We start from the raw sequence: 12,172 nt of genomic DNA, 5'->3' as shown, positions 1-12,172 counted from the left end.
GCGCTGCATTCGCTGTAAGGCAGCAACTCTACCGCTGCGCCACCGTGCAGGCATGTTATGCAGGCCTCAACTTTGTTCCTTAGAGAGCAGGAGGCGTAGGGGTGATCTTGAAGAGGTGTATAAAATCATGAGGTGAAATAACAGTCTTTTACCTAGGGTGGGGGAATCAAGGACTAGAGGGCGTAGGTTTAAAGTGAGAGGGGAAAGATAATAGGAACCTAAGAGGCAACTTTCTCGCACAGACGGTGGTGGGTATATGGAACAAGCTGCCAGAGGAGGTAGTTGAGGCAGGTATTATTACAGCATTTAAATGACATTTGTGTGCAGTTTTGGTCTCCAAATTTGAGGAAGGACATTCTTGCTATTGAGGGAGTGCAGCATTGGTTCACCAGGTTAATTCCCAGGATGGCGGGACTGTCGTATGATGAAAGAATGAAGCGACTGGGCTTGTATACACTGGAATTTAGAATGGGTGGTATTAAAGCTGGGTGGTAGTGTGAGCTGTGAGGAAGATGCTATGAGGTTGCAGGGTGACTTGGACAGGTTGTGTTAGTGGGCAGATGCATAGCAGATGCAGTTTAATGTGGATAAGTGTGAGGTTATCCACTTTGGTGGTAAGAATAAGAAGGCAGATTATTATCTGAATGGTGTCAAGTTAGGAAAAGGGGACGTACAACAAGATCTGGGTGTCCTAGTGCATCAGTCACTGAAAGGAAGCATGCAGGTACAGCAGGCAGTGAAGAAAGCCAATGGAATGTTGGCCTTCATAACAAGGAGAGTTGAGTATAGGAGCAAAGAGGTCCTTCTGCAGTTGTATAGGGCCCTAGTGAGACCGCACCTGGAGTACTGTGTGCAGTTTTGGTCTCCAAATTTGAGGAAGGATATTCTTGCTATTGAGGGCGTGCAGCGTAGGTTTACTAGGTTAATTACCGGAATGGCGGGACTGTCGTACGTTGAAAGACTGGAGCGGCTAGGCTTGTATACACTGGAATTTAGAAGGATGAGAGGGGATCTTATCGAAACATTATTAAGGGGTTGGACATGTTAGAGGCAGGAAACATGTTCCCAATGTTGGGGGAGTCCAGAACCAGGGGCCACAGTTTAAGAATAAGGGGTAGGCCATTTAGAACGGAGATGAGGAAAAACCTTTTCATCCAGAGAGTTGTGAATCTGTGGAATTCTCTGTCTCAGAAGGCAGTGGAGGCCAATTCTCTGGATGCTTTCAAGAGAGAGTTAGAGAGAGCCCTTAAAAATAGCGGAATCAGGGGGTATGGGGAGAGGGCAGGAACGGGGTACTGATTGTGGATGATCACAGTGAACGGCGGTGCTGGCGCGAAGGGCCGAATGGCCTCCTCCTGCACCTATTGTCTGTTGTCTATTTGGACAGGTACATGGGTCGGAAAGGTTTAGAGGGATATCGCCAAATGAGAGCAAATGGAACTGGCTTCCATGGGACATCTTGGTCGACATGAATGAGTTAGACTGAAAGGCCTGTGGCATTGCTGTATGACTCTAAATCACAAACTTGTTTTTAATACCCAGGTATCGGGAAGGACATAAAGAAGGGTGGGAACATTGTGGCTCCCACTGTGAAGGACATCCTAAAGTTGAAGAAGAAGAAAGAGGTGCTGTGTGAGAATTCTTCCACTGAGATCAAGGGGCAGAATGGAGAAAGCGCAGAAGACGTGTGTCTAGATATGGAAAGGAAAGGGCAGAAGAACTTTGCACTGAAACAAAAGAAAGCCGTGCTAGAACAGAAACAGGCCAAGACATGTCTCGATGAAGGCTGTGTAAACAAACCGGGAAAAATCAACAATAAGAACACTCAAGAGAAGGTTAAACACGAGACCAAGTGTGTTGGACGCACAGCTAGATCAAATAAGGTGCAGTTCTGAAATATGCCATCTCATATCTGGATTGATTAATAACAATATAATGAGTACTGATTATTCTTTTACACTCCCTGGATCTTGTGAATCAGGGTTTAAATTTTAAAAATTCACAGATCATTTTTTTGTTTGTTTGGAGATACAGCGTGGAAACAGGCCCTTCGGCCCACTGAGCCCGCGCCAACCAGCGATCGCCGCACATTAACACTATTTTACACACACACTAGAGACAATTTACAATTTTTACCAAAGCCAATTGACCTACAAACCTGGACGTCTTTGGAGTGTGGGAGGAAACCGGAGATTCCGGAGTAAACCCATGCAGGTCACAGGGAGAACGTACAATCTCTGTACAGACAACACCCGCAGTCAGGATCAACCCCAGGTCTCTGGCCCTGTAAAGCAGCAACTCTACCTCATTTATAGAATGGTTAGGTCAAGACTGGAGCGACTAGGCTTGTATACACTGGAATTTAGAAGGATGAGAGGAGATCTTATCGAAACGTATAAGATTATTAAGGGGTTGGACACGTTAGAGGCAGGAAACATGTTCCCAATGTTGGGGGAGTCCAGAACAAGGGGCCACAGTTTAAGAATAAAGGGTAGGCCATTTCGAACTGAGATGAGGAGAAACGGGTATGGGGAGAGGGCAGGAACGGGGTACTGATTGAGAATGATCAGCCATGATCACATTGAATGGCGGTGCTGGCTCGAAGGGCCGAATGGCCTCCTCCTGCACCTATTGTCTATTGTCAAGGAAATATTGAAATCATCAATCGTCAAAAATAATACGAGGCATCAAACCGACTAAGATAGGTTGCTAATTAAGGGAAAGTGAGTAAACCATGACATTGCAATATTTCAACATTTAATTAGGTTCTTTTTGGATTAGAGTCTACAGCACGGAAACAGGCCCTTTGGTCCGACTCGTCCAGGCTGGCCAAATTGCTCCATCTAAGCTAGTCCCTGTTTGGCCCATATCCCGCTGAACCTTTCCTATCCATGCACCTGCCCAAGTATCTTTTCAATACTGTTATAGTATCTGCCTCAACAACCTCCATTCAGCATAGAAGCTTGTCCCATTCACCCACCACTCTACAAAACACTCTTCTGCCACCTTGTTTCTTGTACCTCCTTCCTGAAGGTACGTTGGAGCCTGTTGAACCAAACAGGAATTTCACATAGAAACCAGGAACTTCAGATGCTGGTTTATAAAAAGAAATAATCAAAGTGCTGGATTAACTCAGCAGGTCAGCTAGCATCCCTTCTTGACCCGAAACACCACCTATCTATGTTTTCCAGAGCTGCTGTCTGACCTGCTGAGTTACTCCAACATTTGTGAGTTTGCTGTTCTGTCATGAAATAAATTCATATTTTTGAATATGAATTAGGTTTAGTGTCCAAGACATGAAAATAGATGATGGCAGATCATGCCCACCTCACCACCGCCATCTACAGGTTCCCTTTCAAGTCACACAAAATCCTGGCTCCTGACCATAGCAGCTCTTTCATCGTCATTGGGTCTACATTGTGAAACTCCCTCCCCAATAGTAACTCCACCAGAAAGATTGAAGTAATTCAAGTAGAATACTCATCGTCACCTTCTTATGGGCATTTTGGGTGTGGATAATAACATTTCTTGAAAAAATAATTAAAAAATATATTGTTACGGTTGCTAATCATGGTAGGCAATCGTGGCTGATCTATCTTTCCTTCTCAACCCCATTCTCCTGCCTTCTCCCCATGACCCCTGACGCCCTTATTAATCAAAACTCTGTCAATCTCCACTTTAAAAATATCAATGGACGTCCTCCACAGCCTTCTGTGGCAATGAATTCCACAGATTCACCACCCTCTGACTAAAGAAATTCCTTCTCATCTCCTTTCTAAAGATGTAAAGTTCTAAAGGTGGAGTACGATTTTCTTTCTAAAGATGTCAGCTCCTTTCTATTTCTGGAAGTTTCATTACTTAATCAACTGCCCCATTCTCCTGTTCCACCTATTTCTTTACAGGCCTCCTAAGCCTGTTGCAAAGCAAACAGAATGTCTGATATCCAAAACAAAAACAGAAAATACTGGAAATACTCAGCAGGACAGGTCATGTCCACGGGAAGAGAAACGGAAATTAACGTTTCAGCTTAGAGACTGTTCTGACGAAGGGTATTTGACCTGAAATATTGACTCTCTGTTTCCAGAGATGTGGCCTGGCCTGCTGGTTATGTCCAGCATCTTCTGCTTTTGTCTTAGTTTTCTTGTAATTGCAGTTTAATAACATTTTCACTTTGATGGCTGAGATCCAGTTAGATTATTCTTGAGTAGGAAGGAATGACAGATGCTGATTTATACTGAAGTTAGACACGATGTGCTCGAGCAACTCAGCGGGTCAGGCAGCATCCCTGGAGAAGAGGAACAGGTAAACCCTTCCGACCGTGGATTTTCCCCAGGTGCTCCTCCCACACTGCAAAGACGTACAGGTTTGTAGGTTAATTGGCTTTGGTAAAAATTGTAAATTGTCCCTAGTGTGTGTAGGATAGTACTAGTGTAACAGGGATCGCTGGTCGGCGGGCCGAAGGGGCTGTTTTCGTGCGGTATCTCTAAACTAGACTAAACTAAAGAAACAGGGAGAACGTACAAACTCCGTGCTGACACCGTAGTCAGGATTGAACCCGGGTCTCTGGCGCTGTGAGGCAGCAATTCTCCCGTTGCCCCACCATGCGTCCCTCGGTGCTGCCTGGGTGCTCCCTCGGCACTTAGATTACTTAATGTTAATAGACAATAGGTGCAGGAGGAGGCCATTCGGCCCTTCGAACCAACACCACCATTCAATGTGATCATGGCTGATCATTCTCAATCAGTACCCCGTTCCTGCCTTCTCCCCATACCCCCTGACTCCGCTATCCTTAAGAGCTCTATCCAGCTCTCTCTTGAATGCATTCAGAGAATTGGCCTCTACTGCCTTCTGAGGCAGAGAATTCCACAGATTCACAACTCTCTGACTGAAAAAGTTTTTCCTCATCTCAGTTCTAAATGGCTTACCCCTTATTCTTAAAATGTGGCCCCTTGTTCTGGACTCCCCCAACATTGGGAACATGTTTCCTGCCTCTAACTTGTCCAACCCCTTAATAATCTTATACGTTTCGATAAGATCTCCTCTCATCCTTCTAAATTCCAGTGTATACGAGCCTAGTCGCTCCAGTCTTTCAACATATGACAGTCCCGCCATTCCGGGAATTAACCTAGTAAACCTACGCTGCACGCCCTCAATAGCGTTGGCAACTCCCCTAATGCCGACCCTATATTGACCCAGGAGCTCTCTCATCACTGCCTCAAACTCGGCATGGGGCACCTTCTGTGCTATCCCCTGAAGGCTCTCTGGTGTAAAGTTTGGTGCTCCCTCAGCACTGTCTTGATGCTAGCCCTGCGGTGCTGGCCTTTGGAAGGTGCTGGTTGGTTAACTGGGTTTTTACTGTAATTAACCTCTTTAAAATATTCCAAAGAATTTCAGATTTTTGTATCAACCATTCTTCAATAATGATGATACTCTATTGTTACATGTACCTTGGTGCAGTAAAATACCACACAACCCGGTACAGGTGCTCCTCAGCTTACGATGGGGTTCCGTTCCGAGAAACCCATTGGAAACCGAAAATATCGTAGGTCGAAATGCATTGAATACACGGAAACAAGCTGCGGCTCGCTACGGGTCGCTACCGTCTGCACCATCGCATAGTCGAAATACCGCAAGTCGAAGCATCGTAAGCTGGGGAGCATCTGTATAATCATGTAGTGGACCTAGTGTACACTAGGCTGTACACAAGTGATCTGGCACCAACAAAGTTCCAAAAGTCCACTGAACGATCCCATCTAGTGCCTGTCTCACCCCCCGGTCGGACTTTTTTTTAAGAGATACAGTGCGGGGACAGACCCTTTGGCCCATCAAGTCCGCACCAACCAACGACCCCTGCACATGAACACTACACACACACACACTTGGGCCAATTTTTACATTTAGTCCAAGCCAATTAACCCACAATCTGTACGTCTTTGGAGTGTGGGAGGAAACCGAAGATCTCGGTGACAACCCACGGGCATTAATAGGAACCTGAGGGGTAACTTTTTCTTCACACGGACGGTGCTGGGTACATGGGATGAGCTGCTCAATGACTCAAGGGCTGGTATGTTTGCCTTGGAAAGCTCAAACGTTCCTGAGTTCAGTCTGAAGTACAACATTTTACAAGTTAGTATTGGCTCTGCACAGGAACAGTGTTTCAAGATCGACACAAAATGTTTTTTTGTAGCCGTATGATATAGTCCATGACAACTGTAAAATAATTAAGTGTGATCCTGCAGAATATTTTGTTGAATTATTTTCTAAAGTGCTATATTCCTTTGCCTTTTTAGGAGATTCCGACACTCAGTGACAGTCAGTATGAAATGATCTTCCAGTCTGTCATAGACAAGTCTCTGGAAGAATGCATAGGTATTGTACCGAAAGACATAGTCGTTAAGTAAGCTAGCATTCAAAGGCCTGATTGATCATTAATTGAACGGAGACATGAGTTTGAATCCCTCCTCGGCCACTGGGAAATTAAAATACAAATAATTATATAGTAATTTTAAAGGAATGCACAACGCTTTCTTAAAAATCCAGTTATTTCACATTTTTGATTTCCCTACTCTGGACAAAAGATTCTGTGTGTTCATCCTATCTACTCCCCTCATGATTGTATACTCCTCTATAAGGTCACCTGAAGCTAGCTGTAGGGAAAGGTTTTTATTTTAATCAAAAAATGTATTCAATTATTTAAAGACAATATTTACAATGCAATAAAACAAAACAGAACCCACCACCAGAATACAATACAAATAAATACACCAAATTAAACTATTATATAACTATATTACAATCCCTATCCAGGATGCATCCAATCCCCCGCGGTGCCCAATGGTCCTGGAAATCCCCCAGGCTACCCGTGGACAGCACATAATCCCTCTCCAACACCAGCTGGGCGAGGACGTAACCCCGGAAAAGGGGTAGGCAGCTGACTCGGGCAGAGCCCTGTTCCGCCTGGCGCCATGAGTCAGGCCCAGGGGCAACCCAACCAGGACATCTTCGGCCCTACCCTCTCCCCTACGCACAGGGTGTCCACTGTAGGGAAAGGTTGGGCTGGCTAGGACTTTATTCCTTGGAGCGCAGGTGGCTAAGGGTTTCAGTTTTGTTTGTTGTCTCGGTACACGTGACAATAAACTAAACTGAAACCCCCAAGCCACCTGGGCTCCAAGAAATAAAGTCCAAGCCTGCCCAACCTTTCCCTATAGCTCAGCCTCTCAAGTCCTGGCAACATCCTTGTAAATCTTCCCCGCGCTCTTTCCAGCTTGATGACATCCTTCCTAGAGCAGGGTGCCAAAAACTGCACGCAGTCCTCCAAGTGTGGCCTCACCAACGTCTTGTACGTGTAGATGGTGCCTTGGGAGACTTCTCATTGCACTCAGGATATTTACTGCTGTTAGATGCTGAAATTCTTGTTTAGATGATGGAATAAAAAGTAATGCACGTTTATCACAATGATTACTAATTCACTGTCAAAATTGCATTAGATATGTCAACGCTTCTTTTGCTTATGGCAGAAAAGCAGACAGTTCTGTTTTTCATTAAAATGAAGATTTTTAAGATCCAAATTCAGCAGGGAGACCCTATTATTACAGAATAAAACGTGTCGGAGAAAAGGATAGCTGTCTGACCTGCTGAGTTACTCCAACATTTTGTGTTTGCCTTCAGTAGTCCAAAGCAGGGCAGGTAATAGGTGAACACAGGCGAGGTGTGGGGTGGGGAGTTCATAGGCAGAGGGTTGGACAAAGACCAGAGATGAACACGCACACAAGGTGAGAGACAAAATGATTGGAGAGCTGCGAATTGTGAAGCTAGAAGATTGACGAGGTGCCAATTGTTTAGGAATGTTGGGGGGGGGGGGGGTGAGAGATAGGTGCAAGGTCAGCCAGGATTCAGGGAAGGGGGGGGTGTTGTTTTGTAGAGGTTACCTAAAGTGGGAGAATTGTGACGGATTCATGCAAATAATATGCATTGGCTGATCAAAAATGCTACTTAGCCATTACTAGTGATGGGACAAAAATTTGGGAATTGGGACCAAGTGGATAGCTCTTTCTGGTCCTGCAGTTGGCCCGAAAAGACTACCTGGGGTAACATTTTGTTTAGAAGACTCAAGAAACGCTATTCATTGTATGCATTAAGAGAGTAGGCCACTAGAGGATGCTCTTGTCCTCAAAATAAACAAGCTTAAACCAATGGAGACGCAAAGAACGGCAGGTGTTAGAGTCTTGAGCAAAACACAAAGTGCTGGAGGAGCTGGGGCAGCAGGGTGGCGTAGCGGTAGAGCTACTGCCTTACAGCGCCAGAGACCCAGGTTCGATCCTGACTACAGGTACTTGTCTGTTCCGAGTTTGTAGGTTAATTGGCTTGGTATAAATGTAAAATTGTACCTAGTGTGCATAGGGTAGTGTTAATGTGCGGGGATCGCTGGTTGGCGTGGACTGTGGGCCGAAGGGCCTGTTTCCGCACTGTATCTCTAAACTAAACTAAAACTCAATGGGTCAGGGAGGAACTAGACAGGCATCCAAAGATACTGCCTGACGTGAGCTCTGGCTTAAAAAATTGAGTGAGCTTGCTTATAATTAAGTTACCATTCATTTAATTTAATTTAGTTTGTTTCTTGTTTTGAGTATAATGAAACTGACTTTTATTTATTTAACTTTATATCAGCTAGTCGTAAGAAGCATGAAGTGGAAAGCTTTCTGGAGGACAGTGAATTGCCGCTTGTCAGGTTAGTGTCCAAATACACACCCGTGTAAGGAATGATCAATTAGAATTGCAATACCGTTCCAAATAAGAGGTTCCCCAAAAGATTTGGGGTCAGAAGATTGTCTGCTGTGCACATTCGATGCACTGCGTACAAATACATGCGCGTCAAATCTTCTGAAATTTGGTTCCATTCTTCAAGAGATTATGCCAGATTATATAACCTTCAGTTTAGTTGAAAGCTGTTAGTGGCGTGTTTTCATCCGTGCTCACATGAAATATTTATTCCCACATAGTGAGAACACTGAACCTGCCACAAACAACGGTAGTGAGGATTTAGAGATGCAGGGAGTTCGGAAGATAAAGACCAAAGCAAAGGACAAGAAAGTAAACAGATTGTCTCGGAAAAGTAAAAGTGCCACCAATATCAGTAAGCAATGAGCAAAGTTTGCACAGATTAACCAAGCAATGCACAGTATAGAGATGCCATTTTACACCAGATATACTGGGTTATTTAATTAATAACCAAATGGTTTGTTACATTTGAGTTTTCAAGAATCGGCTAGCTATGTGTTTGAGCATACTTCTCCATGCCATGCGTTTTCGAGTAGATTATGGAAGAGAACTAAATATTTGTGTCATGAAAGATCTTTGTGCTTGTGCTTGCATTTTAGTTAAAGAAATGAAAGAATGTCAGCAGATTCTCAGATCGCCTTCAGATATTTATCAACTCCCCCATTAGAAGATATTCTGGTTTTATTTACAACCTGTGGGGGAATACGCCTGCCTTAAAAAATTGTCATTGCCTTTAAATATAGTTCAGAGATACAGCGCGGAAACAGGCCCTTCGGCCCACCGAGTCCATGCCAACCACAGTGCACTAGCACTATCCTACGCACTAGGGACAATTTACCATTTTTACCGAAGCCAAATAAACCTGTACATCTTTGGAGTGTGGGAGGAAACCGGAGCACTCAGGGAAAACCCACGGGGAGAACGTACAAACTCCGTACAGACAGCACTCGTAGAAAGGATCGATCCCGGGTCTCTGGCGCTGTAAGGCAGCAACTCTACCACTGTGCCGCCCCATGTTATTCAGTCAGAAAAATACGGTGTTTTGCTTGTGGGTCCACCACTGGGACAATCAACAATGGCCATTTGGGTGTGACTGGATAACCTTGAACAATGAGAGGAAGTGTGAGAGTGTTTAGCAGACTAATCCGGTAATTCTAGGTCCATGTTACATAAACATAAAAAATAGGTGCAGGAGCAGGCCATTCGGCCCTTCAAGCCAGCATCGCCATTCAATACAATTATGGCTGATCATCCAAAATCAGTACCCCGTTCCTGCTTTCTCCCCACATCCCTTGATTCCTTTAAGAGCTGAGAGCTCTTCCAACTCTCAGAGCTAAATCTAACTCTCTCTTGAAAACATCCAGTGAATTGGCCTCCACTGCCTTCTGTGGCAGAGAATTGACCACTGAAGTATTTTAAAGCAGGAATAAAAATATGTTTTTGATTGTCCCGATTGGAAAAGCTGGCATTTATTGCCCACTCATAGTTTCCATTTGAGAAGGTAACATCTTTTTATTCCTGCTTTAAAATATGTCAATGATCAATTATCTCAAAATGGAGGGCCAGAGGAAGAGTGGTCCTGGCACCATTCTCACTCCAGTATAATCAGATCTATGTCAGGATATTATTTTTTAATTTGGAAAAAATCTATTAAACTCGCACATTGATAGAGCCAATGCCTGGAGATCCCAGTTGTCTACTGGCCTGCTGTCCATTGGGCTTCTGGGCTCTTTACCAGTGTAAGGCAACTTCAGGTGGCAATCGGAAGGAACTGCAGATGCTGGTTTACACCAAAGATAGATGCAAAATAATGGAGTGACTCAATGGAACAGGCAGCATCTCTGGATAGAAGGAATGGGTGACGTTTTGGATGGAGACCCTTCCTCAGACTCAGAAGGGTCTCGACCCGAAACATTACCCATTCCTTCTATTCAGTGATGCCTGTTCTGCTGAGTTACTCCAGCATTTTGTGTCTAACTCAAGAAGGCTGCTCGGCCTCTTTGGAAGGGCAATTTACAGTCACCCATGTGAGAGCCAGCTGGACTCGCCTAATAGCTCAGCAAGCCAAGGGTGGAAACAATGATGTGCAGATGCTGGCTAATGCACAAAAGGACGCAAAATGCTGGAATAACTCAGCAGGTCAAGCAGCATGTGTAGGAAAAAAAACTGCAGATGCTGGTTTAAATCGAAGGTAGACACAAAATGCTGGAGTAACTCAGCGGGTCAGGCAGCATCTCAGGAGAGAAGGAATGGGTGACATTTCGGGTCGAGACCCTTCTTCAGACTGATGTCAGGGGAGGGGACGGGAAAAAGATAGGATGTAGTCGGAGACTAGTGGAAGACTGGGAAGGGGGAGGGGATAGAGAGGGGAAGCAGGGACTGCCTGAAGTGAGAGAAGTAAACATTCATACTGCTGGGGTGTAAACTGCCCAAGCGAAATATGAGGTGCTGTTCCTCCAATTTGTGCTGGGCCTCACCCTGACAATGGAGGAGGCCCAGGACAGAAAGGTCAGATTGGGAATGGGAGGGGTTGAAGTGCTGAGCCACTGGGAACATGGCTCCAGCATCTCTGGAGAACATGGATAGGTGACCTGTCGGGTCGAGACCCTTCTTCAGACTAGCCATGGTGGCAAGTTTATTTTTCTGAAGGATGTGAGAGTGTTTCAAAGAAGATCAATTATTTGGAATAGCGATGCACCTCACAAAGCATGCAACACACAGGAAAATGGAAACAAACATATTCATCATAAAATCAAACATTATTGCAATAAAAGAAGCTAAGTGCTGGAGTAACTCAGAGGGTCAGGCAGCATCTCTGGAGTACATGGATAGGTGACTTTTGGGTCGGGACCCTTCAGACATTATTGTGCATGTTACACATTTCTTTCCACTGACTAATCCAAGGCTTACTTTTCCCCACACTAAAAGTTGTATTTCAAACAAGGGAGAGTGATTTCTCAGTGATATTTGGACTAGGGGAACAGGTAGACACAAAAAGCTGGTCAGGCAGCATCTCTGGAGAGAAGGAATGGGTGACGTTTCGGGTCGAGACCCTTCTTCAGACTGAAGAGGGGTCTCGACCCGAAACATTACCCAGTCCTTCTCTCCAGTGATGCTGTCTGACCAGCTGAGTTAATCCAGTTTTTTTGTGTCTACCTTCGATTTAAACCAGCATCTGCAGTTTTTTTTCCTACACTTTGGGCTTGGGGATTCCACGCAGTAACTTTTGTTTGATAACTTTTGCTTTTAGACGAGGCAAGTGAAATGAACAAGGAGAGAAGAAAGCATAAACGGAAAGGCCAGCCAAAGAAAATTGTTCCCGACTACACCCGATTTATTGATGACGATGAGGAAACCGCATTAGGTGAGTGGTATTTTTCCACTTAAGCAATAT

At 44.7% G+C, this 12,172-nt stretch overlaps 1 protein-coding gene across 1 annotated transcript in view; it reads left to right on the top strand.

Annotated features, from left to right (window-relative positions):
- Nucleotides 1-12,172, top strand: part of LOC144609296 (zinc finger CW-type PWWP domain protein 1-like) — an 87,860-nt gene that overhangs the window by 6,933 nt on the left and 68,755 nt on the right. Inside the window, exons 3-7 of the mRNA XM_078427727.1 lie at nucleotides 1,543-1,883; nucleotides 6,291-6,369; nucleotides 8,668-8,728; nucleotides 9,000-9,133; nucleotides 12,029-12,142. Coding sequence (XP_078283853.1) covers nucleotides 1,543-1,883; nucleotides 6,291-6,369; nucleotides 8,668-8,728; nucleotides 9,000-9,133; nucleotides 12,029-12,142 — 729 coding nt within the window. The remainder of the gene's footprint in view (nucleotides 1-1,542; nucleotides 1,884-6,290; nucleotides 6,370-8,667; nucleotides 8,729-8,999; nucleotides 9,134-12,028; nucleotides 12,143-12,172) is intronic.

The sequence above is a fragment of the Rhinoraja longicauda genome, chromosome 34 (assembly GCF_053455715.1).
Source record: "Rhinoraja longicauda isolate Sanriku21f chromosome 34, sRhiLon1.1, whole genome shotgun sequence".
Lineage (NCBI taxonomy): Eukaryota > Metazoa > Chordata > Chondrichthyes > Rajiformes > Arhynchobatidae > Rhinoraja > Rhinoraja longicauda.
Note: the sequence above shows the minus strand (reverse complement) of the source record. Positions and strands in the feature narration are given on the sequence as shown.